This window comes from Mus musculus, chromosome 8, assembly GCF_000001635.26.
Source record: "Mus musculus strain C57BL/6J chromosome 8, GRCm38.p6 C57BL/6J".
Lineage (NCBI taxonomy): Eukaryota > Metazoa > Chordata > Mammalia > Rodentia > Muridae > Mus > Mus musculus.
In genome coordinates, this window is record NC_000074.6 from 55,936,311 (window position 1) to 55,963,729 (window position 27,419).

Below are 27,419 nucleotides of genomic sequence, written 5' to 3' on the forward strand. Positions count from 1 at the left end.
AGTTCTTAAATTCTTCCATTTAATTTTTAGTCTATTAATTTTAAACTTATTAATTATAGCAGGCTTTAATTATATATATTTTTTACTTCAGAACTGTCTGCAACCTAGTAAGAATGGTAATTTTTAATAATTTATTAATTCTTCAACTCACTAAGATATTTTGTCACAGATTATATACTTGCTACCTCTTATATTTCTGACATGTTTTTAATTATGCAAGTCTCAGTTTGTTATTTTATTTCATCTCCTTAAGTGTCTGATTGCATGTTTTTCTATCAGAAGTTGAATCATGGTGCTACAAAACAGATCTACTGTGTCTTCTCTATCACCAAATTGCCTTGAGTTTATTATTAAACTGATATTTAATTTACTTTCTGAAGTAGTTATTTAGAAAATCAGCATTTCTTAATGGAGAAAGGTTTGCAATGCACTTTGTTCAAATATTGTCTCCAAAAAAACAAATGTACTTGCTAGCATGAGGTCTGTTTGTACAGACTGATCTCTCTGTATGTTTGTTATTTCTTTATTAGCCCTTAAATTTCACTGTAGGAGTAAACAAGCAAAGGAAGTCTAGTCTCTGAAAAACAGTGTTTATGGTGCAAGAGCAAGTGGGATGCCAGCCCTCCTGGGTGTCAGGAGAAAGCCCCTTTGTTCCAGATCTCAAATCAGATGCTCAACCTCAGGAACGGAGGATCTACTCCAGTTTCTACTTAGTCATTTATATAAAATATCCCTTTCAGGGTTAAAGAACTTATGTGTCATAAACTTTTGTTGCCTACATACATATGTGTATAAGTATAACCTGCTCTTTCTGTATAACATTACATGAGCATATGCTTCCAGGGATAACCATTTGGTGTTGGGTAACCAATTTGTGTTTATTTCTTCAGGGAAGGTAATTTCTTGCACTCTCAAAATTCCTCGATTTCTCAAAAGCAAGGAAGAATATATGGTAGCACTTCAAAGGAGGAAAGGGAAGAGTGAAATGATACAGTTATATATATTCTAAAAAAAAAATAATACACACAAGACAAACACCATGGATGTAGTAGGTTGTATCCACATATTTATGTGTTAAAATCGGTATATATACACAAATTTTATTATAATAAAATAATCATTATTAATAATAATTAATAAAGAGCATGAGTATTTGAGATGTACTGAGAAAGACATCACTATCCGTTGATAAAATGCCCATTCAAAAGAAAATTTCAAAACTGCTCAAGTTATCTTCAACATCTTCTAGAATGCAGAATATTAATTTCAATTGTTTAAACAAAAGTTGGAGGCATTCTGTTCTTCACTCTCCATGTTTGGAGGATAGGTGTTTCATAAGTCTACACACTTTTGGCCTTCCAAGTAACATATTTTAGTTTCAAGGAAGTTGTCAGAGATGCAACAAGGTACTCTAGAACTCAAAACTAGAAACCACATCTTATCTTCTGATAACTCTAACATTGTGCCCATGGTTTGAGAGATTATTTTTTAATTGGATATTTTATTTATTTACATTTCAAATGTTATCCCCTTTCCTGATTTCCCCTCTGCAAACCTCCTATCGCATCCCCCCTTACCCTGATTCTATGAGGTTGCTACCCAACCCACCTACCCACTCCCACCTTACCACCCTAGCATTTTTCTATACTGGGCATCAAGCCTTCACAGAACTAAAGGCCTTCCCTCCCACTGATGCCAGATAAGGCCCCTTTAGCTCCTTCAGTCCTTCCCCTAAATCCTCCATTGTAGTCCCTGATAGTTGGCTGGACCATCTGCATATGTATTGGTTAGGCTCTCTCAGAGCCTCTCAAGAGACAGCTGTATCAGGCTCCTGTCAGCAAGCACTTCTTGGCATCAGTAATAGTGTCTGAGTTTGGCATCTCCATGTGGGATAGATCCCCAAGTTGGGCAGTCTCTGGATGGCCTTTTCTTCAGTCTCTGCTCTACTCTTTGTTCCTGTATTTCCTTTAGACAGGAGCCATTCTGGTTTAAATTTTGGAGATGGAATGGGGTCACCCTCCCATCAATCCTTAATTGCAAATGAAGTTGAGCATCATTAATTATAACAACATTACACTAACTGGCTTTTGTCATGGTGGCACAAATCTAGACGTACCAGGGGAAAAGGAATGACTAACTAGAGTTGCCTCCAGGAGACTGGACTGTGAGCAAGTTTGTGAGCAGTTTTCTTTATTAACCATTGATTGGTGTGGCCCCAGAACACTGTGTCTGGCACCACCACCTCTGGGCATGTGGTCAGAGCAGTATAAGAAAACAGGCTGAGAAGGCCATAGGAAGCAAGTTCATTAGCAACTTTCCTCCATGGGCCTTGCTCAGCTTTGGTCTCATTGCTTGGCTGTGGTAGGACTTAAATAATTACTGTCTTGAACAAGAAATAAAATAAGAAAATTGTAATATAGGTATATTTTTATTGTGTGTACTTTTTAAAAATTGTATTTTTATTGGTTGTTTGTTGACATTTCAAATGTTATCCCCCTTCCCAATTGTCCTTCTACAAACCTTCTATTCCCTCCATCCCCTCCCCCTGCCTCTATGAGGGTGCTCTCCCACTCACACACCCACCGACTCCTCACCACCCTATAATGCCCCTACCCTGGGTCATTGAGCCTCTACTGAACCAAGGTGCTCCCCTCCCAGGGATGCCCAAAAAGGCAATGCGCTGTAATTTTTAATCAGTGAATAAGTAACTGAGAAGCATCTGTGTAGTGTAAGTTTTCAACAGGTTCTTCAAAGAGGATATCTTCTCAGAGGCAGTGAGATGTCGCAGCAGGTAAATGTATTTGCTGCCAGGCGAGAGACCTAAGTGTGATCCCTCCAACTCGCAATGTGAAATGACAGAATTGCCTGTCCACACGTTATCTTATAACCTTCAAACATGACATACATTAGTCCATGCAATCATCCATGTGTGCATTCATACATGTACACACAAATGTAATATAGATACAAAAAAAAAGCATTATGAACCTTCTAGGAGGTATAAAACTGATGTGTTTCTTATGAGTCTTCTGTAAGTTGATGATTTAAATCAGAAAAGAGTCACATAAAACATGTCTTCTACAAATATAGAAACGAATTCAGAAAACTTATTTTTCACTGAATGAAATTAATGTGATCTACTAAATAGAAGACATAAATAAGAGTATTCACTGTAACTTATTTCAGCAGGTTGGTAAGGGATGCCTTGTATACTTCCAGCTAAATCTAGTTTTCCATTAAATTACAATTTTAACTCAACTAGGAAAAAGATTGTGGGACACGTTAAGAATGTATTCTTAATATGTAGCTTAGTTGTTGAAAAAAGTTAAAGAGTTGAAAGGAGCATTTTCAGAATAAATTCGTAATGGACTTTTTTAAAAAGTCAAAAGAAATGAACATTTTGATACTGGCCAACTGGAAATAAAGATTTTCTATTTTCTATTTTAGGTCACACACACACACACACACACACACACACACACACACACACACACACACAGAGTGGAGATGAGAGACTGAGCTCTGAAAAGATGAAAGAAGAAATATACCAGTTAGTACTACGTGCTAGTTCTTCCATTTAAAACATCCGAGCCAATCATTTAAAAACTGAGGGGGTGGGGGGAGTCTAAGTGATGTCTCTCCAGTCTCAGGAGACTTCTTCCCTTAGTCTTTTTGGAAGCCTCATTAGCACCAAAGTCAATTAACTGCCTGCAAGCTGGCTCTGAGCATGAGATGCTTGTAGAAGCAACTTGTTTGGCTGGGCATGTGCATTGCATTCCCAGCTCTATGAGACAGTAGTCATCTCTGAAAAGATATGTCTTTACTAAATTGTGCTTTTTTTTCTGAAAGGGAAGGAGCCTCCCCGTGTAGTTCTGCCCTCTAATTCTGCAAACCACTGAATCTCCCCTTTTCAGCTCCAAGGATTCCTTCCCCACTCTCTCTAGGAGCCTAGTGGGCTCTGCACCAATTCTGAAACACAGCCCCTCCTTTTTAGGGGCTGAAAGGCTGAGCATTCCCTTGCTTGGTAAGAGGCCTGTCACTCTGTCCTGCTGTGCAGCTGTGATTGGCGGGAAGGACAAGTCCTCTGGCCCCGCCCCCGCCTGTCTTTGCCGCGCTCCGCTCCGTGGGATTTATGCAAAGGTGGAGAGTGAGATTCTGGCTCTTGGACCTAGTGGAGCAGCATTCCCAATTTTGACTGCTGCTGTTCTTCTTCGAACCCTGCCTGGGTCAGAGCCAAGAAAAGGCGAGTCCTTTTCTGCTGATAGAGCTTTGGGGGAACTGTTGCTCAGGACCTCTGCACTCCTGACGCGTCGTCACAGTCTCACGCTTTTCTGTAGCTTCACTGTGAAATCACTCGCATATCTGTAGCCCTGTGAATCTTTCTGCTCAGTGCACAGAGCAGGGGTCCAGGAAAACATCAAGTGCTTGAAAGAGGGATTCAGTCCTGCGGGAGCTGTCTGAGGTGCTGAAGCTCCTCAAGCGTTTATCTCCAGCAGCCCCAAGGGGTTACATGTCACATTTTCACTTCTGTCTTTCTGGTCCCCCATGCCTTGGATAAGACTGCTTTCAGGATCGTGGATCTCTTTCCGTATCATGGCCCACGTGAGACACTTTCGGACACTAGTTTCTGGATTTTACTTCTGGGAAGCCGCACTGTTACTGAGGTAAGTCCGCATGCATTAACAATCTCATTAAGAGAGCTCAATAAACCAATGTGTTAATCTGCAACCACTTGTTAATGAGGAAGCTGAGAAACCTAGGACTGTGTTCTGACTTACTGAAACAATACTTTATATCGTAATTATCTGTTTCAAAGAGCCTAGTAATCTATCTATTGAGACATCTGGAGATATATAATTTCCTGTTGTTTTTCACCGAGGGTGTGTGTTTGAGTAGTTGGGCTCTTCCCACGTTACTCTTTCAAACCTAATGACTTAAAGAAAACAGATATTTTGCTTCTCACATATTTCTCATTAGAGTTTTCTTGGTAATGATGAATTATAATTTCTGGGCGTTAATTTCTTAAAACACAAAACAAAACAAAATTAGAAACAGGGCCATCATGAAAATAGAAATAATATTGTAGAACATAAACAATTTTTGATTAGAGAAATGTCATTTTCATATATGAACTGATTAGGTAAAAGAATAGAAACTTTAAGGTACGAGTTTGCAATGACCTAATTCAGCAATGCATGAAGGCAAAATAATTAATAAATCATCAGAAATGTTCTGTGCCTACAGTTGTCTTTTGGAAGAAAGCAGTATAAGAAGACTATTAACTTGTAAAATTGTCATGCCATGACAGTTTTTCCTATGTCTCAATGCTATTTGGAAGTCTTTCTACCTTTCTTCACAGTTATGTAGAAGATACTAGGGGAAGCTAGGTGAAAGTTAAGATAATTAAAACTCCATTGTTCAGTAAACACTGTACGAAAGCAAAAAAAAAAAATGTTCCTATAGATATTTAAACTAGCAACATAAGTTTTTCATTAGTATTATCACATAATTACTGTGGGATATTCACTTTATGGCTGACAACCTTTTCAAGAGTGCAAAGTTAAATAACTAGAACACTGAATCAGTTAAGCATATACTGGTTTCCATGTGATGTAAGTATTTCTCCTTGTGTTAGTAATTCCAGTTTTAATCTTTTGGCTGTCTTAAAAGTGTGAATCACATATTGTTCTGGCATGCCTATTTGTAATAGGAAATGGTTGAGTAGAAAATTACATTTCCTAAAAATGCTAAACTTCCTTTTAAATTGAAGTCTTAAAACAGCTCAGATCACAGTATTCTCAGTGAAAAGTGTATTAATATGATTTTACGGTCTTTGTAACTTTCAATTGACAGAGCTCATATATCTATGTAGCAAATCAAAAGCATGTAGAGGTCTCATGCATGAGTATGTTACAGAAAGTGGCACAAAATTCAGGTGAAAATACACTAGTCATTTTGACATGCATGCTACTTTATGTATAATCGTTTACAATGTTTAATATCAATGGTGGTAATATATATTTTAACAGCAGATATGTCTGTTTAGTTTATATTTAAGGTCAATTATTAAAATATATTAGTCAATGAGGTGAAATTTTATATAATGACAATTCATCACAATATTTTTATAGTAACTAGATATGGAATTTTCATTATTGGATGTGTTGATTTGTGATATTTTTAGTGAAATTCTCCAAAAGCAATACATAATTACAATTTATCTTTAATATCATTAATTAATGATTAAAAATTTTAAACAATAATTCAATCATAAATTCTTAGAAAAGGACTTCCCCAATGAGATTTTTATTTATATTTATATTCTTTATCATTTTTTCTGTCAAAAGCCAGAGAAGATTTTATCACTGTTCTGTGAAAATTTTAGTAGCATTTCGAAAATAAATATTTTTACTCCAGGTGATGGTCACTAAAAGAAGTATTCCATAGGAATGGTTACTGAAAATGATGTATAAAACATCTTCATGGAAATTATTCTTTGTTAACTAAATCTACCTATGATGAATTAATAGAAAAGAAGACGTGAAGATAGTGCTTTCAAAGACTTTCTTCATTCCTTTAAGCTATAGTCAGCTTACAGTCTTATTGAACAACAGAAATCATACTTTAACATTAAAATACTTTAGCAAACTCTTTCCAGAACAAGGTAGAGGCAGCAGGAGCTAACAATCACCAAAATCATTCATAATGCTCTAGTTCAAATAACTAACTGGTTTTTAAAAGATTTTAAAAGTTCTGTTGAAAGATCATAGATAATTCTAAATCAATATATACATAATATTTAGCTAAAGTTTCCCAAAAGTGAACAGACACAGGTGAAGAGATCAAAGAGCTAGATTAGGAGTAAAAATCAAATACTAGGTAGGTTTTCAGACCAACCACCACCTCCATGTCCTTTCAAAGGCATCACATTTCTTAAAGGTAAAAACTATCATAATTTATGCCACAAATATGTTTTTCTTTGTTTTGAACTTTATGAATAAACAATAATTTGCATCTGATTCATTTTTCAGTACTTTATGTTTGTATGATTATCCAAGGTGCTGGACATAGCAGGAACACATTCTCATTAAAGCATGGGAACACTTTGTATGATCTTAGGACAATCAAATTACTCCTTGCTCTCTTAATGGATTCACAGACTACTTTTCAACTTTGGCCAAATATAATTCTATCATGAATATCCCTGAACATCGAGTGATTTATGTACTTTTGTTTGTATGTATGTATGCGTGTATGTATGTATATATATATATATATATATATATATATATATATATATGCACATATGTATGTATGTGACCACTGTGTGTTCCACATCTGAGACTTTCTTTAGAAAACTTTCTGAATGATAGGGCAGAAATGAATATGGTTAAATGAGAATGTTAAACTTTTGTAGACATTGTAATCTTGCAAAGCTCTTATACATAATTCTATTTCTATAAGTGGTATCTGAGCTCCTCTACTCACACATATCTGGGTAAGTGCAAAGATACTATAAAATGTCTAACATTTTCCCTGATTTCCATGATTATTATTGAAAGACCAATTTTTTTTGTCTTTATATATCAGGATAATTTCTAAGTTTTAGTAATTAATTTTGATGAAATCAGTCAGAATTATAAGAGCAAGAATGTTTATTAGCACAAATCAATTGGAACTATCCATTAGGAAGAAACATCAGGTCTTGGGTATTTTAAAGAAAACTTAAAATAAGATGAGTTAAGCATATATTTAAATAGACTTATGTTTCAAAACTGTGTAGACACAAATTTATAAGTGTTAAAGCTTTCACACTTTACTAAAACATTTCTGTTTTATTAAACACTTTTCTTGGGTTTAGTTTTAATCCTAATAAAATAAGGAACAAAACGTCACTGTTCATCTCTTTTTGAAATGCAAATTGGTGATGATTAAGAAGGGTTTGCATAATAAATGCCAAAACACAAAACCACAAGCAAAATTTTCTTTAACATGGTGGTCAGCAGATTATAACAGGTAACGTTTTATTTTTATAGAGGCCCAACATAGGTTGCCATTTTGATATATTAAAATATATTGTGGCTAAACCTGACAGTGTAAAACTTCATAGGTCAATGCTAATGAGATGGAAAATATGTCTTATTGTATTACTTCAAAGTCTACCAAAACATTTTGTCATTTTAAGTTCTTGGTTCGGCTTTTATTATGCTTACGGATTGAAAACAATCCTTTTAAGTAGCTTTTTGCGATAGGTATCTGTTTTCTTATTTAACAATTGAAAAAGAATATATATCAAAGAATAAACTTTTACACTTAAGGTTTATTACATAAGGTTACATTTAATCAATAATTTTTATTTATTCAATAATTTTTATACATTCAATGAATTATACCTCACATACATGAATCTTCTTCTTCTATATGAAAAAATACATAGAAGTGAATTATAATCCAGCATCCTAGTCAATCTGTGCTTCAGATTACAAAGTAGGTTACAAAATACATTTTTCCTCTATAAACTTAATTCTTTTTATTCAAACATCTGTACCATGGTATGTCAATCACATGTATAATGTTAAGAATTTCAGTCTAATTCTTTCATCAAATTCTATATATATGCTTGTGCAACCAGCATGGTTAGTTATAATTGACTGGGGAACTATTACCTTTCAAAGCATAGTACTTAAAGCACAGAAAAAGTAAGTGGGGTCAACTGTCAAAAAAATATGCAAGCACTGTTTTCAGAAGCTTAAGGCAGGGAAGCTATTGAGAAGGTTTGACACTTGTTCTGAGTCTGGCCATATACTTCCTCAATGATAACAAAAGACTATTTTGAGCTATAGGTGCTTGTACAGTCACAAAGTGTATGCCTAGGTAATGTTGATTGCCAAAGTTAGTGGAAGAAGCCATAGTTTGTGATTTAAGATCATATTCTTCTTGTTACAACTATTAAAATTGCTACCAAAGTAAACCCGGATGGCTTTAGAGATGACTTTGTGGGAGGTGCCTGAGGCTAGGCCAGACAACCCAAATTCTAACCCTAGAAATAATATGGTTAAAGGAGAAAACTGACTCCTTTACTTTTGTTGACTCCATATTTGTGCTATAAAATGTATATGCCCCAATACATAAATACTTACATAAACATAGACACACATACTATTTACATACACAAGTAAATAAATGTTAAAGAAATTGATAACAATAAAAATAAGTTCTACCTAAGAGAGAGGGAATGGAATGGAATACGAATAAAATCAGAAGCAAATGATGTAACTCTGTAGTTACTAGTATATGGGCATGTTACAATTTGGATCAAAATAGCTATGTATACCTCTCCTTGAGAGACAGAATTTCCATCAAAGTTACATGTAATGACTGGATACTGCGGCATTCTTGTGGCCTCAGATCCTCAAGAGGCTGAGATAGGTGAATTACTTGAACCCAGAAAATTCAAGAACACCCAAGTGAACATAGCAAGACCCAGTCTAAAAGCATGTAGGTTATCATAAGTTTAGTAATAGAAATTAATCTATTCTGGCAGTAAGAGTCAGTACTTCCAGCTAACAAGGAGGCCTAAGTGGGAAAGACTGAAAATTAAAAGCTTTTTTGTGCTACAGAGCAAGAATCTTCCTCAAACCTATAATAATAATAATAATAATAATAATAATAATAATAATAACAACAACAAAATAAAGCTGGATGTATTGCTTAGTAGTAGAACTCTTGTATAATGTATGTAAAACCCTAGGTTCAATCTTCAGCACAGAAAATAATTTCTTGAAGATGAAAAACAAGTAAATACTGATATAAATTATAATTACAATTTAAATTACAAGAATAAATCTTTACTTGCATGATTGCTTTATAGTTTATACTACATATATGTATTTCTGTTCAAAAACATACCTTAAATATTAGAGGCACGCAGAACATTTGGGTTAATTTTGAAAGGAGCACTGAATGTTTAGAACGTTTCAGGCATGAAACACCACCCTTATGTCCTGCAATCCCTTAGGTAAGTAGAGATCTGCAGTAATTTAACTGCTACCAATGTAGATGTAGCAAATGTTTATAAAAAGAATATTAGAGGATTTTGCACAAAGAGCGATATAACTAATACAATTATAGGATGGGGGGATGGCTCAGCAGTTAAAGCTCACGAGTATAAGGTCCAGGAATCTGCACTCATGTGCACACCTACACAGAGTAATATACTACACAGAGTAATATACACATACACTTAACTGCAGTTAGAAAAAAAGAAGAAATGGAAACCACATGCAGGGGCAGTGAGGGTAAAACACAAGAGAGGGAGCAGGTAAAAAAACACTCAGCCTAGATCTCTTGTAGCATGTGGTGGGGATAATGGAACCTCTCTGGTTCTCCTACCAAGCTTACCTGTAATTCTTAATATTGAGACTTTATATGGAGATTATCAATACTTACTGAAAACAACAAATATAAGCACATGTCTGTATAGAAGTGTGATATATTTATTCTTTGCTTTGTATTTACTTTGCTGCATCCCATCAAGAATAGGACAGCTTAGAGCTTTGTTTTGCTTGGAGAAGAAGCCAGAAAGTTACCTCAGTATGGTTTTGGATGAGGAGGAGTTGTATGACAGAACCAACAAAATGTGCAATCACTGGAGAAGCTCATCCGAGAGGTGAATCTCTGCTAAAACTGCATGCCAACATGCATTTTCTAAATTAGAATTTAAATCCTCTGGTGTCATCAGAGGGGGAAACTGATAAATATATGTGGCCCTATCACAATTTCTGAGATGCATGATCTCCATGCAAGAGGTTTTCCTGGAGAAAGTGTCACTCGTAAAGAATGGGGAGTTTAAGCCCTAGCAGTAATCTTCCAGGTGCAGTTAAACATGAAAGCTAAGTTGTTAGTATTATTACAGTGTTAATGGATGGAAGAGTGTCAAAGGCAATTGGTGAGGGCTTGCAATCACACATTTTCCACATTGATTATACTAAACCTTGAGATATTTCTGATGGTGTTACAAACATAACTACTCAAGTAACATGATTAGATGAGGCTTAGTATGTAGATAACTGGGCCATGGGACTCCTACCTAACACTGGGAACATCTGAGAAACATTTACAATGCAAGGGACTTTGTTCAGATTTAAAAATTCTTTACATTGAGACTTCTTTATTACCAAAAAATGAATTTGTTAAATAATTTTAATAATAAAATTAAGTTACTCTAAAAGAATGAAGACCAAAGTGTGGACACTGTGCCCCTTCTTAGAATTGGGAACAAAACACCCATGGAAGGAGTTACAGAGACAAAGTTTGGAGCTGCGACAAAAGGATGGACCATCTAGAGACTGCCTTATAGGGAACCACCCCATAATCAGCTTCCAAACGCTGACACCACTGCATACACTAGCAAGATTTTGCTGAAAGGACCCAGATATAGCTGTCTCTTGTGAGACTAGGCAGGGGCCTAGCAAACACATATGTGGATGCTTACAGTCAACTATTGGATGGATCACAGGGCCCCCAATGGAGGAGCTAGAGAAAGTATCCAAGGAGCTAAAGAGATCTGCAACCCTGTAGGTGCAACAACATTATGAACTAACCAGTACCTCAGAGCTCTTGACTCTAGCTACATATGTATCAAAAGATGGCCTAGTAGGCCATCACTGGAAAGAGAGGCCCATCGGACACACAAACTTTATATGCCCCAGTACAGGGGAACGCCAGGGCCAAAAAATTGAGAATGGGTGGGTAGGGAAGTGGGGGGGGGGTATGGGGGACTTTTGGGATAGCATTGGAAATGTCATTGAGGAAAATAAGTAATAAAAAAAGAAAGAAAAAAAATAAAATAAAATAAAATTAAGTTACTATTCTATTTCTTCTATCCAAAGTAAGCTTAAGCTTGCATTCCCTATATTTACACATGCAAACATTAGTCTTAGATTTTAGGTTTTATTTATTGACTTCTTTTTAGAGTTTTACATTTTAGACAACATTCCTGCTATACCTGAATCAGGATTTAAGTCAGGAGCATTTTTCTAGTCTCTGGTTCCACGTGTGAAGTTTAAACACTCCAGTTTAAAATTGCTTTATAAATTTCACCTGTATCCTTCCATGGTTTTTATTAAGCTTTGTGGAACAATGGTTACATTTTCTTTCTAATATGCAAAGTGTTGATGCAAAATGTTTTCTTTTGATAGTTGCTGTACACACTGTATCTTTTTCATATTTGTGTTTTAGTTTTATGCAGATTTTCTCTTACTTTAAAATTGTAAGTTCCTCAGGGACAGTTTTATTTTTGAACTATGTTTTATCTCTGTAATGTTTAATTCAATATCAGATATTAAGTAGAAACTCAACAAATAGTTTTTTAAAAAGGTATCTGTCATAACATAAAAAGTAAGTTTTATATTCAACATCTCATATAAGATATATGACCAAACAATTTATACTTTGAAAACATTACCCATTTTGAGGTCAAAAAACATACAGACACTGAAAACTTTTAAAAGCTGTAATGAAGTTCTAGTTTTTTACTTCACAAAGACGATGGATTATGTGATGCAATACATATTATCACATAATTATTCAATCATCGTTGTTATTAATTCTTTCTCAGATCTGTTTCATTATTGCTTTTTTAAGGAATATTTTCTATGTATTATTCTAACCATAGCCATGAAATTATGATACCACAAATACACCCTTTGTATCTCTTGTTTTTATACTCTATGTTTTTGTTCTTATGAAATAATATAAGCTTAAAACCTTATACAAGAAGAAGTATCTGCCTAGCTTCCTTGGGGTAGTGATACCCCATATTCTAATGGTTACCACCCTGATGTGATGATTCTTATGCTAAAATTGCATACTTATAAAATTCTGTATATATTATACAATATAATACAATCATATAAAATTATAGTTTATAAAATAGTCATAACATGGAGTCATAATTGAGAAATAAACATATTTTGATAATTTTAGATTACTAGGTCTTTGCAGCTTTGAGATGAACAAATTATGTCGTTCAACTACTGATACTGCTACATATAAAGTAGTCCTAAAAGCAAAGCAGCAGAGATCTTTTATAAATACATTGTTTTAAGAAGTCATTAGGCTTTCTTAAAATATAGTTTAGTTTGTAAATTCCCTGACTAGAGTTCCTATTCGATGACTATCATATTCTTATCTATGTGGTTTTTTTACAAAAGAATATTAGGGACACTTTGATTTAGTGTATTTTACTGTAATTTTAGTATTGACATTAAGGACATGTAGAATCTCATATGTGAAGTTATGGTAGCCTTCTACAGCAGATCTCAGTCGTTAGTGCTGGTCTTTGCTCCAGCAAGTCTCCTGCTAGGTAAATAGAGAAGGCTGAATGTAGCCATTACAAAAATTTCACAACAAATCTGCCAAAACTTCTAGCAACAGATAAACTAGGGGTTATTACATATCGTCAGTAGGGTGTGAAGAGTCATCATCAGCAATGCTTGACTTGAAAAAAATTCTTGTTCAGAATCTTCAAATAATCCTTCAAGTGTGAGCCTGTGAGATCACCAGTTAAAACCTTGTCAAAAGATATCCCCATCCCCTCCATGAAATGACTAAGAGAAAATGTGAATTCCACTTCTTTGGCTAAACAGTATGCATTTTATGTCACCATCTCTAAGATACCACCTCAGATCTCATCCCTAGACTCAGTAGGGACATAACTTCCATGTACCTAGGCCAATGTCCCAAAAGCATAATGATTGAGCATTCCCCCTTCTCAAAGAGTAAATTCTTTCAGAAAAAGGCAGTGGCATATTCATAGTCCCTCCCATTATCTTACATGAATATCTTGCACATGAAATTCCTACTGAAGTCCATCTCTACCTGCCTTTCTCTACTGCAAGAAGTCAAGTGCCAGTAAAACATCAACACTCTCATTCATTGAATAGACATCTAGATCCTTCTTGATGTTTGGTCATTTACTGTTGTGTATGTATGTGTTTATGACTGCATGGATTTAAGAGCAAGGGTTAATGGTTTATGTATTAATACTTTATTTATGGGGGAAGAATTTTTTAATTGAATCTCAAAGATTTAGCTAGGTGGCCAGTCAGTAAACCCCAGGGTTTGCCTCTGTCTCTACAATGCTGGGATTATAGACATCTACCACCACAACAGGCATGTTTACAAGAGTGCTAGGGGTTCAGACACAATCTGATATCAAGTGTTCAGATATCAAGTACTTTACTGACTGAGCTATTGCCAGCCTCCTCATTTACTTTTGATAATGAATCTGCACTGGAAAGAAGAAATATAACCCGCAGATCACCAAACATGAGGTAGATTAATCAATTGTTAATTAACATATTGAAGGTCGCACTTAAATTCTGTTATATGTGTTACAGCTCTCACATCAGAGTCACTGTCACATTTCTGAGTCCCTTGATAAATTGAAAATCATGATATCATGTAATATTTGGGTTTTCCCTTTTTAATCTATTTATCTGTATGCATGTTAAGATTCAGTTGCAAAAACCTTATTTTTTTACACATGATAATCACTGAATATATAACCATAGATAACTAGCTAATAAAGCAACCGTTATAAACATTGAGTAAAAGCAAGACATATTTTGGGAGGTGGAAACAAACAGAAAATGTTTCTAAGGAATAAGGATGTTTAAATGGACACATGACTCCAATGGGGTGTTAGAAGGGAAAAAGAAGACCAATTCAAATAGAGACTGAAACATTAGCAAGGACAATGTTTTCACAAGAAAACAAAATGGAGGCTACAGTCAGCTTCACAGTGACATATCTAGCACAGGCTACCCACATGTTCTTTTAAATAAGTGAATACATTTTGTCATTTTTAGGACTAAACTTTCCTGCAATATCTATATCTATATCTATATCTATATCTATATCTATATCTATATCTATATCTATATCTATATCTATATCTATATCTATAAACACACACATATATATATATATTCTCCTTTACAAAATGCTTTAATTGCCTTTCCTTGACTTTAAGGGAAGATCACATTCTGAAAAGCTAACATATCTTCCTGTGTTTGTTATATGTATTTGTTAATTATATAACTTAAATTCTGAACATAAGAAGTTTAATAAGGGAACATTAACTATTGGCAAATTAAACAAACAAAGAAAAAATCAAGGAAGAGGAGTCAAGAATATGAATGAGCCAGTAAAATGTTTTCTGAACAAACAAGATTGTCCTAGTTCAATCTGTAGAGCATTTGTAAAAACCACTTGCTAGTGCATGATTGCAACTCTGGCTCTAGAGAGGAAGAGATGTATGATTTCAAGGACACATTGACTCAGCAGTCTAGTTAACCTGATGAGATCTACTTTCCAGCAGTAAGCCTTATCTTGAGACTACATAATGGCATTTGAGGTACATCAGTAAATTTTTTTTCTTGCATTCACAATTAAGTATGCACATGTATACACATCCAAACCCATAGGAACCTGCATATAAATAGATTTATAATGCACATTAGATGCAAGCACATGTGAACACTCATAAGAGCACACACGTGCATAGGTTTATGAATTTCATAATGTTAATAAAGTGATGATTTTATTGTTAAAAACAGAAATATATCAGACAACTCTGATTCTAAGAACTTAAATCTGTACCTTTGTCAAGCTATTTACTTGCTGATTACAACTCTAAGATGCATTGAATGGCATTTCTACTATGTATTTAATCATCCTCTCATAAGAAGAGATTTGTCTTTACAGATATACAAAAGAACCTTTCCTTGTACGGTGTATCCTGCTATCTAATAAAAATACACTAACTTCTTTGTGTCCTTTCTTTTTGCCTCCTATTTTCTGTAGTGAGGAAAATAGAAGCAGCAAGGATTATATAGATTAAATTACTGTACATCCCACTCTTCTTCAAGTTGTTACTTTGTAAGGATCTTAAAAACTTGAAAAGACGTTTGAATCCTTTTCTTTTCTCCCTCACCCCTTTGGGATTTAGGATATCTCTTTCTTCCTACAGATCTTCAACAGTGAGCATCATCAAAGAGAGTGATTCCACTGTAGACCTCTGCTGGTGTCTTTGAGATTATAGTAATGTTGAATCTCATTTCTAGTCCAACTATTTTTCCTTAACCAACACCATATAAACCTCAAACTTTGCTTTACTTCAATACTTAAAAGTTAGTATTATTTTCTGTGTGTCCATCTCTTTTTATTTAGGGATATAAAAATATCAAAGACCAAGAGAAAACTGAGATCCAAGCTTGGAATTTAATGTAAAATTGTACTCCTTTATAGGAAACAATTGGCATATTTCAGACTTTTTTAAAAAATAGCAAGTCCTACATTTGTCTGATTTCTCAGTTCATTTGTGACTACACATCTAAATAATAAATGTGAAGACAATACTCAGAGACAAACTTTATTTCTCATTTTGAAAGGCTCAGTGACATTTTTATGGACTGAGTGATTGTTTCAACTATGCTGGTCTAACTTTATAATGTAATGTTATAATAATAATATATAATAATTTTATATAATAATTTTAAAACTGACAGTATCAAAATATGATCTATTCCTTTAGCAGAAATATGTACCTAGCACTGGAGTGATAGCTCTTTGTTTTATATCAATAGCTTGCCTTCTGAAGGTCTACTTTATAACTAACATCCACTATAGTCATGCATATAAGAGCTATTGAATTGTCACAAAAATGTATCTTTGTTTTAGCTCAGGTGGGATTCACTTGTAAGGGATTCGACATGCTAACTAAAGTATGATCAATGCAATAAAATATCCTAAAATAAAGAAGAATCCATATATCAAAAAGAGAAGGAGAAGCATTACAACTAAGCCACATGTGAGAAACAGAGAAAAGCATTGGGTAATAATCAAATGTGTGTAAGTGTGAACACACACATACACACACAAACACACACACGTTTTAACAACAGTAAAGTATAGTACCATGAAAAAAATAGTATATAAAGAAATGATACAATTGTGTAGAGAATCTTCTAACATAAGTTTCATACACACACACACACACACACACTCATGCATGAATGCATGCAGACATGTAAGCATAAACAGACAGAAGAGGGACTGAGGATAGAGACATGATATTGATGACTCTGAGTTATTAGTGGAAAACGTCAGAAGTGATTACAAGATCAAGAAATAGACCACCAAAAGATTGAAAAAAAGATCTTTACCAATCCTAGATCTGATAGGGGACTAATATCCAATATATATATATGTGTGTGTGTGTGTGTGTGTGTGTGTGTGTGTGTGTGTGTGTGTATTAATAAGTTAGACTCCAGAAAACCAAACAACCCTATTAAAAATGGGATACAGAGTTAAACAACTGAGGAATACCAAATGGCTGAGAAGCACCTGAAAAAATGTTCAACATCCTTAATCATCAGGGACATAGTTCTACCGAAAGATCCAGCAGTACCACTGCTGGACGTATACCCAGAAGATGTTCCAACTGGTAATAAGGACACATGCTCCACTATGTTCATAGCAACCTTATTTGTAATAGCCAGAAGCTGAAAAGAACCCAGATGTCCGTCAACAGAGGAATGGATACAGAAAATGTGGTACATTTACACAATGGAGTACTACATAGCTATTTAAAAAATGAATTTCTGGAATTCTTAGACAAATGGTTGTATCTGGAGGATATCATCCTGAGTGAGGTAACCCAATCACAAAAGAACACACATGATATGCACTCACTGGTAAGTGGATATTAGCTCAGAAGCTCATGTAAATGAAGAAAATATCTAATAAAAATCAAAATCAAACAAATTTAAAAAGAGGTGTTTGAAATGTGAGTTCATTACAATAAAATTAAAATCATATTGTTGTTGCTATTGTTCTTGATCTTGTTCTTGTTTAAGACAGGTTTTCTCTGAATAGCCCTAACTCTCCTGGAACTTGCTCTGTATAGCAGGCTGGCCTCAAATGCTCAGAGATCCTCCTGCCTCTGCCTCTTGAGTGCTGGGATTAAAGGCGTGTGCTACCATTACTTGGCTCAAATTATAAGTTTTGATAATTTTTTTTCTACTGGAAAATGTGATACCCAGTTTCACACTTCTTACTTTCTTTACACAACTTTATGTATGGACACTGAAGCAGGAAATTCTGGCCTATATATTCACTAATAATCTTGAGATTTTGTTTTGTTTGGTTTGGTTTGGTTTACATCTTGAAATAGCCAACCTATCATTGCAAACTACTGTGTGTGGTGGTGAGGTTGATACATTTTATTAAGTAAATACAAGATCTCTTAATGCTAAAAGACATCTTTTCTATAATATAGGGCTTCCCGAACACTTTTCATATCATCCTATAAAAATTTAAGCATATAGATCGAAGATTTTAAAAAGATAAGGGAGTGAAGGTAAGGGTATAGGTGAGGAAGTATCCCTGTATTCCGGCTTAAGTAAAGAGTAATTACTAGCTTGTATTAGAATGTGAGCATCCTTGGTTATTACTTTTTTGTTTCATGCTTAATATTTAAGAAAAAATGATATAGCTGATATATCTGACCCTGATATATCACTTGTGAGTCTATGCCAGTGCCTGGAAAACACAGAAGTGGATGCTCACAGTCATCTATTGGATGTAACACAGGGCTCCTAAAGAAGAAGCTAGAGAAAATACCCAAAAGGGGTCGGCAACCCTGTAGGAGGATCAACAATATGAACAAACCAGTACCCCTCAGAATTGTCTCTCTCCTTGCATATGTAGCAGATGATGGCCTAGTTGGCCATCAGTGGGAGGAGAGGCCCTTGATCTTGTGAAGATTCTATGCCCCAGTACAGGGGAATGCCAGGGCCAGGAAGCAGGAGTGGGTAGGTTGGGGAGCAAGACAGGGGAGGGTATAGAGGACTTTCAGGATAGCATTTGAAATGCAAATGAAGAAAATATCTAATAAAAATGAAATATAAAAAAATAAAGCTGCTATGGAATAGTTGAAAAAAAAAGAAAGAAAATTCTGGCCCCCCAAACCCCTTGACGTCTAGTATAATACTTACTGTTGGGAGGCTTAGTGACACCATCTCTTTTGTTACATGTTCATCTTTAGCATTTCTAATCATGAATTCTTTTGTGGTATTTTAGATTTTCAGTTTGTTCTGTATCAATTCTCTCTCATTCAAAGAATATGATAGTGAGGTAGATGAAGCTGCCTAAGCCACAGGAAGAAACATCTTCAGTCTGTCGTAAATGCACTTCAGATACAGCACCTTGCACTGCACATAAAAATTCATAGTCACCTAAGTGGGAATAGCTATGAAAATCTGAGTATCGCCATGCTGTTGACTCAGTGCTATTTATAAAACTCAGTTTTAATGTTTCCAATTTAAATTCTCTGCACATATCTCTCCTGCACTAAAGACTTGAGATACCAGTGCTTTACCCTAAAATATCTTGCTTTTATATCTTGACTCTTATGTTGAGAATTTATTATTTTTAAAATATACTTTAAAACATGCATTGGTACAAAATTAGTCAAAACAGCAACCAGTGAATTCAAAGTAAATTAGTATTATTAATGCTGTGTATAATTTTGGTGAATTTTACTATTAAATTATAAATAAAAAGTCCTTCCAGGTAGTCATGTTCACTCCTGATTGGTAAGTTCAAGAACATTCTTTATGCTTTAGATTTCAATGATTTTTATAAGATGTACTTAGGTCATACAAAAACCAAATTTACATTTTTTGACAAAGTGTGAATTTTTATAGTCTAAGAGGTACTTTCTTAATTAAAATTCAGAACCAAGACATCTTTCTTAGACACCTGCTTATTGATGGTTTTACGTTGCAGGTTTGACATTAATCACTCAAAAGTTATTGAAACCAACCTCAAAGAAGTTTGTTTTTATAAATTATACTACTTAATGCTTAGTAAATGTATATTAAAGAACAAAGTTCTCTTGAGCTATACCTGGAGCAACCTATCCTTTATCAAGGAGAACACTAAAAGCAAATAGTATATTACTGTTCTCTGCTCATCTCAATCCCTATGAAGAAAGTAACATGATCTAGGCTCTCCCCTTATCACTGAAGTTTCCAGCCTAGTAAAGAATATAATGATGTTTTATTCTGCTTATCCATAATGAACACCAGTGAGTGACCAAGCTATACAAATGAGATAGGCTGTGTTCTATAAGTTACAGTTGGAGGAAAGAAACTTCCGACTTAGCTTAGCAAAGGAAACATGAACTAGTTGAGATTTAAGAAAAATAATTGATAAAATTTTAGTAAGCAAAATATGCATTCTAGTTCCCAATGATCTGACCACACTCCTAATTGTGAGTAGCTGCTATTACAACTTAGTGGGCCCCAATTATATTATATTCCACACTTCAGACAGAGAAAATGCTCTGTCCCCTTTTTAAGATGTAACATTCATGACGGTAATGAAGACTTCATGTATGGTGTGGAATAATGTTTGTGTGCACATGTGGGACAAATGACCACAAATAGAATAAACAGATTTCAAAACCAACCTGAAGAGATGAGAGACCTAAGGCTGATGTTTTTTCCTCTGGCTCAGACAGCCACATTCTACCTCACTATAATCTTTGAAGACATTTTCTTAACATATGTCAAAAAGAATTTTAAAAAATATATTTCCTCCAAAAGGAAGAGAAGAGCCATGGTAATTATGAACAACATTCTATGACACGCAATTCATCTTAAGAAACCAGTACTAATTTACATTTAAAAAATAAACTTTAATGATACACATTTCATTGGACTGTTAGCAGAATACAGAACTAATTTGCCATTTTGTAGGGTTGATGTTGTAGCTGCTAACATAGTAACTGCTGTGTAACTATATCAAATCTGTATTCAAATTTCAAATCACCATAAGCATTTATTTCAAACCAATCTCAAATGGTTTATGTGAATTTAGTTTTGCTTTTTCCACAATAAGTTATGTATTGCTGTTTTCAGTTTTGTTGTCTGTTCAGGAACACAAATACTTAGGATAAATCAAAACTGTTCCCAGGTACTGCCTGATCCTCTCCTTATAGGCAGTGGCTAAAGAACTCAAGCTTCCCTCCAGATTCTAAATTCTACATTCTACACTCTTATAAAAGTGCATCTCAATATAAAAAAAAGTTGGAAATTTATATATTTTTAAGACAAGGATCTTATTTAATTAGGAATAGAACTGCCTTTCTTTTCTATTGTTTGCTTTTACTGAGAAAGAGACAAGAGAGACAGAGACAAAGAGAAAGAATGAGACACAGAGAGACAGAGACAGGGAAAGAGAGAAAGAGAAGAGACAAACAGAGGAAGGCACACACAATTTTCATAGGAAATCTTCTCTGGCCACTCTCCATTTCTTAACCTATGCTACTACAGAAAAACCTAAGGGAGATTTCTGTTGACTGGTTTAGGAGAAGAATCAAACAAACAGCCCATCTTCTCTTTCTGCTTTTTCCCATGAACTTTTGAGTAAAGCAGGGTGTGCATGCCTTAAATAGACCAGAGAAGTATCTCCCCTTAAAACAGCCATGGCAATTATATTCACCCTGTGCTTTCATATATATATATACATATATATATATGAAATAACCTTTACCCATCCACTCATGAATTTTTTATGTCAATTTTAGTGAAGTCTACCCTTGGAGGAAATCGACATCGCCTAGTTGCTGCTAAATTTGAGAAGTCTGTTTTATGCTAAATGTGTATGTTTTGTATAAAGTGCTTATTCATACACTCTATCAGTTCTTCCAGGGACATTTTTACTAAACGATTTTGGGTTAAACATAGTTTAAATATTAATGTGTTGTTAGAAATCTACTTTACAAGTGACCTACTAAGTTTATTTTTAAAGAAACATAATGTACAAGTTTCTAATATTATGGATTATCTTTATGATAATAAGTTTGTATGCCCATTGTGATATTTCCTCTCTAATTCATTTTAAGCCCATTCAGTTCAATGTCCACAATTTTCCTAATAGGGCACCAATCTACCAAGAGTGACCTCTACATTGAAAATGGCTAGTGTTCAGTCTTCATCATTAAGAACTGTCAATAGTTTTATTGGCTGTCCCCTTGCTTCATCTTCTTTAGTGCCCTTTTTTTTGAAGATTCTTTATCCATTTTGTTTTTATTAGAAATTTTCTTTATTTACATTTCAAATATTATCCCTTTCCTTGTTTCCCCTCTGAAAACCCCCTATTCCCTTCCACCTCCCCTGCTCACCAACCCACCCACTCCTGCTTCCTGGCCCTGGCATTCCCCTGCACTGGGGCATAGAAACTTCACAGGACCAAGGCCTCTCCTCCCACTGATCATTGACTAGTCCATCCTCTGATACATATGTAGCTGGAGCCATGAGTCCCATCATGTATCCTGGTTGGTTGGTGGTTTAGTGCCTGGGAGTTCTGGGGGTACTGGTTAGTTCATATTGTTGTTCCTCCTATGGGCTGCAAACCCCTTCAGCTCCTTGGATCCTTTCTCTAGTTCATTCATTGGGGACCCCGTGCTTAGTTCAATGGATGGCTATGAGCATCCAACTCTGTATCTGTCAGGCACTGGCAGAGCTTCTCAGGAGACAGTTATATCAGGCTCCTATCAGCAAACACTTGTTGGCATTTACAATGGTGTCTGGGTTTGGTGATTAAGCTGGTTCCAAGGACGTTTCTACAATGGGTATCCTCTCTCCCATGTATTTTTGTTGTTGTTTGGTTGGGCTATATTCTCCTCTGTCTGCAATTTCTTCTCTTTTCTGTTTTATTTACTTTTCCCAAGAGATTATGTAGTCTCAAAGACTTTAAGTCCATTTGTAATAGAGTATAATATAATATAATATAATATAATATAATATAATATAATATAAATTCACAAGGTAAACATCTTGACCCCAGCAAATACCTGGACAAATGTAAACTTCAAAACAGAGTTTATTTCTGCTTTATAATTCTCTGGATGACTACAATATGAATTCTATGAGACACATGATTTGGGGCAATTTTTTTTTGTAGATTCCAAAGTCCCCCAAACAGCACTTGGTATATTGTATATTTTCTAAGAATAGTGTAAAGAGAAAATGAGTAGGTGTTGGTATTAAACAAATCATCCTTTCTTGTGAAGAATTTTCAATTTTTCTTGTGTGCAAAACCCTCTTCTATACGTCTTAACCAAATTCTGCTCTATTTCTAATCCTTTACTTTGAAATTCTTCCAAAGAATAATTTGTGTATGGATAAAGCATCAAAATAATAATTTAAACAAGGCGTCTTCTTAGCACTCGTTGGTCTTGAATCCCATATATTTGTATTCATAAGCAGCAGTATTTTCAAATGCTTCCTTTTACTCTGATGATTATTTTCACACATTTAAATAACAAGTGATGATTGTTTATTATTGGCTCACATATTGTTTGCCTTTAGTTTTCCATTTTTTCTCTGTTTTTCTTATTTGATTTTATTGAATAGTTAATTGTGCTAGGTAGTTTTCAGGTCCCTTTGACATGGAATGCAGACAGTCCTTATAGAAGAAAAATGTCCACACCAGATTTGGTAATGGGTAAGCCTATGGTATATTTTTCTTGATTGACAATTGATGTGCTGGGGTTTTATGTTGGCCATCCACTGTCAAGCAAAGATCCTTCCTTTAAGAGCAGTTTAGAGCCCTAATGAGAAATAATTTTTCATTTGCAAGACAATTGAGGAGATTCGTTTTATTTTTAATGTTTGACAATTTTACTAAGCATAAGTTGACATCATTCTCCACTAGTTAATCTACTCTGAACCTAAATGAACTCCTTTTACTTTGAAAAGATATATATCTTCATCCTCATTATGTTATCTACATGGTAAGGTAGATAGATACAGGGAGAGATTGTTTTCTCCTTTTTGTCTTCCAGGAACTTGAAGGATTTCGTTCTTTGTGTCTCTTTTCTACTAATTTCTAAGATAAACTTATGTATGGCTCTAGTCACTTGGCACTATTTTAATGCCATTTCAAGACAAACAATTATTAATGATTTTTCTTGATATACTTAAAATGTTTACGTATATGTAGAGCTTTAAATTACTTGAAATTTATTTCTATCCATGATGTGAAATGAGAGATCAAGTTATCTTTTCCTATAGATGGTTGAGGTTTCCCGACACCATTCATTTCAAGTAGCTCTTCCCTTTATGTAGAATATTATGCAGCTCACCTGAAATTCACCTCAGAATTTAGTTTCTTATAGAAATTTCCTTGAGCATCCTATCTAGTAAACTCTCATTCATTGTCTATTTTATTCTACTGATTGCTTTCCCTTCAAGCTTAGAATACTCTCTGGTTTTCCTGTTCACCTATATTTCTGCTTCTTCCATTATAATGTACAGGTCTGGGCCACAAAAGCTTTTCTGATACTCTATTCCATAGAGAGTTTAGTGGATGCTTTGTTACTACATAGGAACAATAGCATGAGTATGGGCATCTGTTCTTGAAAATACACAAAATAAATTGTAAATGAAAAGAATAAATACATGATATTTATATCATGTGGTAACATGAATGCTTTTATTTGTAATCTATGTATTTTGTAGTATGTGTGCTTGTGCATGTGTGTGCTTTTGTGTGTGTGTGTGTGTGTGTGTGTGTGTGTGTGTGTGTGTGCATGTGTGTGTGTATGGACGCATACCAGTTGAGGCCAGAGAAATGATATAACATGTATTGTTCTAAAATTCTCTACTTTGTGTTCTCTATCTATCTATTTATCTATCTGACTGTCTGTCTGTCTGTGTATCTCCTCTCTCTGTGTAATTCATGTGTATGCATGTGGCCACATCTGTGAGTGTTTGTTCACACAACACCACTAATGGAACCCATGTAGATCTCAGAGGATATTGATAATGTTGGTTCTTGCAATTCAGTTTACTTGAGACAGGGTTTCTATGTTTGCCCACAAGCTTCCAGAATGCTCTTGTATGACTCCCATATCTCGATAAAAACACTAGAATTGTACATGCTTATTCTATGGCTTCTAGATTTTACTTGGATTATGGATATTCACACTCAGATATTCACATTTGCATTTTCTTGGCTAAAGCTATTACATACTAAGCCATCTCCTGAGGCCACTGCTGTTTTGGAGACAAAGTATCTCATTAAACAATGGGTTCAATGATTCTGCAGAGTCAGCTGGTCAGTAGGCCCAAGGGATTCACCTATTCCTATCTCCTAGCAACAAAAATAGTATAAACCACACTCAAGGTACTAGTCCAGCCAACATTAAAATGGAGAAAATTAGGATAATCATTAAAAATTAATTGACATTTCAAAAGATACATATTTTAAAATTACTATACTTATTGTTAGAAAATTCCTCTATTTCACATAAGGTAGAACTGTTTTAATTTCTTTTTTCTCTTTTAATTTATTCTTCTCTCATGTATCATATCCTAACCACAATTTTACCTTTCTTCTTTCCTCCCTCCCAGTTACCTGCTTTTGCATATCCATTCCTCCTCCTTTCCCTTCACAAAAGGGCAGGCTTCACAGAGATATCAGCCAAATATAACATATCAAGTTGCAGTAAGACCAGGAACCTCCAAATATGAAATATCAAGTTGCAGTAAAACTTGGCACTTTCTTTCACATTAAGACTGGAAGAGGCAACCCAGTATGAAAAAATGGGTTCCAAAAGCTAGCAAAAGACTCAAGAGTCAGCCTATAGGTCCCACTATTAAAAGTCACACAAAAAGACCAAAATGCATAACAGTAACATATCTGCTGGGGGCCTAGGTTAGATCTCTGCAGGCTTTCTGTTTGTTAGTTCACACTCTGTGAGCTCCTATGAGCTTAGGTTAGTTGATTCTATGGCTCTTCTAGTACTGTTCTTGACCTCTCTGTCTCCAACAATCCTTCTTTGCCCTCTTTCTGAAGGATTTCCCTAATACACCTAATGTTTGACTGTGAGTCTATCTGTTACCACCAGTTACTGAATGAAACCTCTCTAATGATTATTATGCCATGCTCCTGTCTACGAGTATAGCAGACTATTATTAGGAATCATTTCATTTCCTTTTTTAATTTTTGCCTGTCATGTTTGCTTCTATTCTAGGACTCTGAGCTATCCAACATTGGGTTCCTATCCCTCCAGGCTCCTTTTAGTGGAATGGGTGGCAAGCTGCACCAGTTCTTGGTTGGCCACTCCCAAGACTTCTGTGCCACCTTTTATCAAGCATGACAAATTGTAGATCAAAAGTTTTGTGGCTGGGTTGGTGTCCCAATTCCTCCACTGGATGCATTGCCTGGTTACAGAAGATGACTGATTCAGGCTCTGTATCCCTCATTATTAGGGGTTTTATCCAAGGTCATCTTTGTAGATTCTTAGGAATTTCCAATACAGTAGGTTTCTACCCTACCCCTGAAACATCCCTACCTCACAAACACAATTCCAGTTGTATCTGTCATTACTGTGATGTGTTTTCATTTCTGTGGAATATCCCTTTGAATCTCATAGATTCTTCTCTTCTTTATTTCCTCTGTGACTCTTCTTGCCTTGAGCACTGAGATTGTCTCCATGTGGTGCTATAGATACCAAGGGATATGACTGAATGTCTAAGACTCTGAGCAATGTGGTCCCCAACATGTTCTCCAGCTTCCCTTGTCATTGTGCTAGCATCCCTTGTCTCTATTCTAACTTCACCACACTTCTTTTTTTTTTCTTTTAGGTTTTTATTTTATTATTTTTTTCCATTTTTATTAAGTATTTAGCTCATTTACATTTCCAATGCTATACCAAAAGCCCCCCATACCCACCCACCCCCACTCCCCTACCCACCCACTCCCCCTTTTTGGCCCTGGCATTCCCCTGTACTGGGGCATATAAAGTTTGCGTGTCCAATGGGCCTCTCTTTCCAGTGATGGCCGACTAGGCCATCTTTTGATACATATGCAGCTAGAGTCAAGAGCTCCGGGGTACTGGTTAGTTCATAATGTTGTTCCACCTATAGGGTTGCAGATCCCTTTAGCTCCTTGGGTACTTTCTCTAGCTCCTCCATTGGGAGCCCTGTGATCCATCCATTAGCTGACTGTGAGCATCCACTTCTGTGTTTGCTAGGCCCCGGTATAGTCTCACAAGAGACAGCTACATCTGGGTCCTTTCGAAAAAATCTTGCTAGTGGATGCAATGGTGTCAGCGTTTGGATGCTGATTATGGGGTGGATCCCTGGATATGGCAGTCTCTACATGGTCCATCCTTTCATCTCAGTTCCAGAGTTCATCTCTGTAACTCCTTCCATGGGTGTTTTGTTCCCACTTCTAAGGAGGGGCATAGTGTCCACACTTCAGTCTTCATTTTTCTTGAGTTTCATGTGTTTAGGAAATTGTATTTTATATCTTGGGTATCCTAGGTTTTGGGC

The 27,419-nt window shown here is 35.2% G+C and overlaps 1 protein-coding gene across 2 annotated transcripts in view; it reads left to right on the plus strand.

The window, feature by feature from the left end:
- Positions 1-4,107: 4,107 nt before the first annotated feature.
- The window catches only part of Glra3 (glycine receptor, alpha 3 subunit), a 189,653-nt gene continuing 166,341 nt past the window's right edge, over positions 4,108-27,419 (plus strand). For both annotated transcript variants that reach the window (NM_080438.3, NM_001368774.1), the window contains exon 1: positions 4,108-4,664. In NM_080438.3, coding sequence (NP_536686.3) covers positions 4,594-4,664 — 71 coding nt within the window. In that variant the 5' untranslated portion in view covers positions 4,108-4,593. The remainder of the gene's footprint in view (positions 4,665-27,419) is intronic.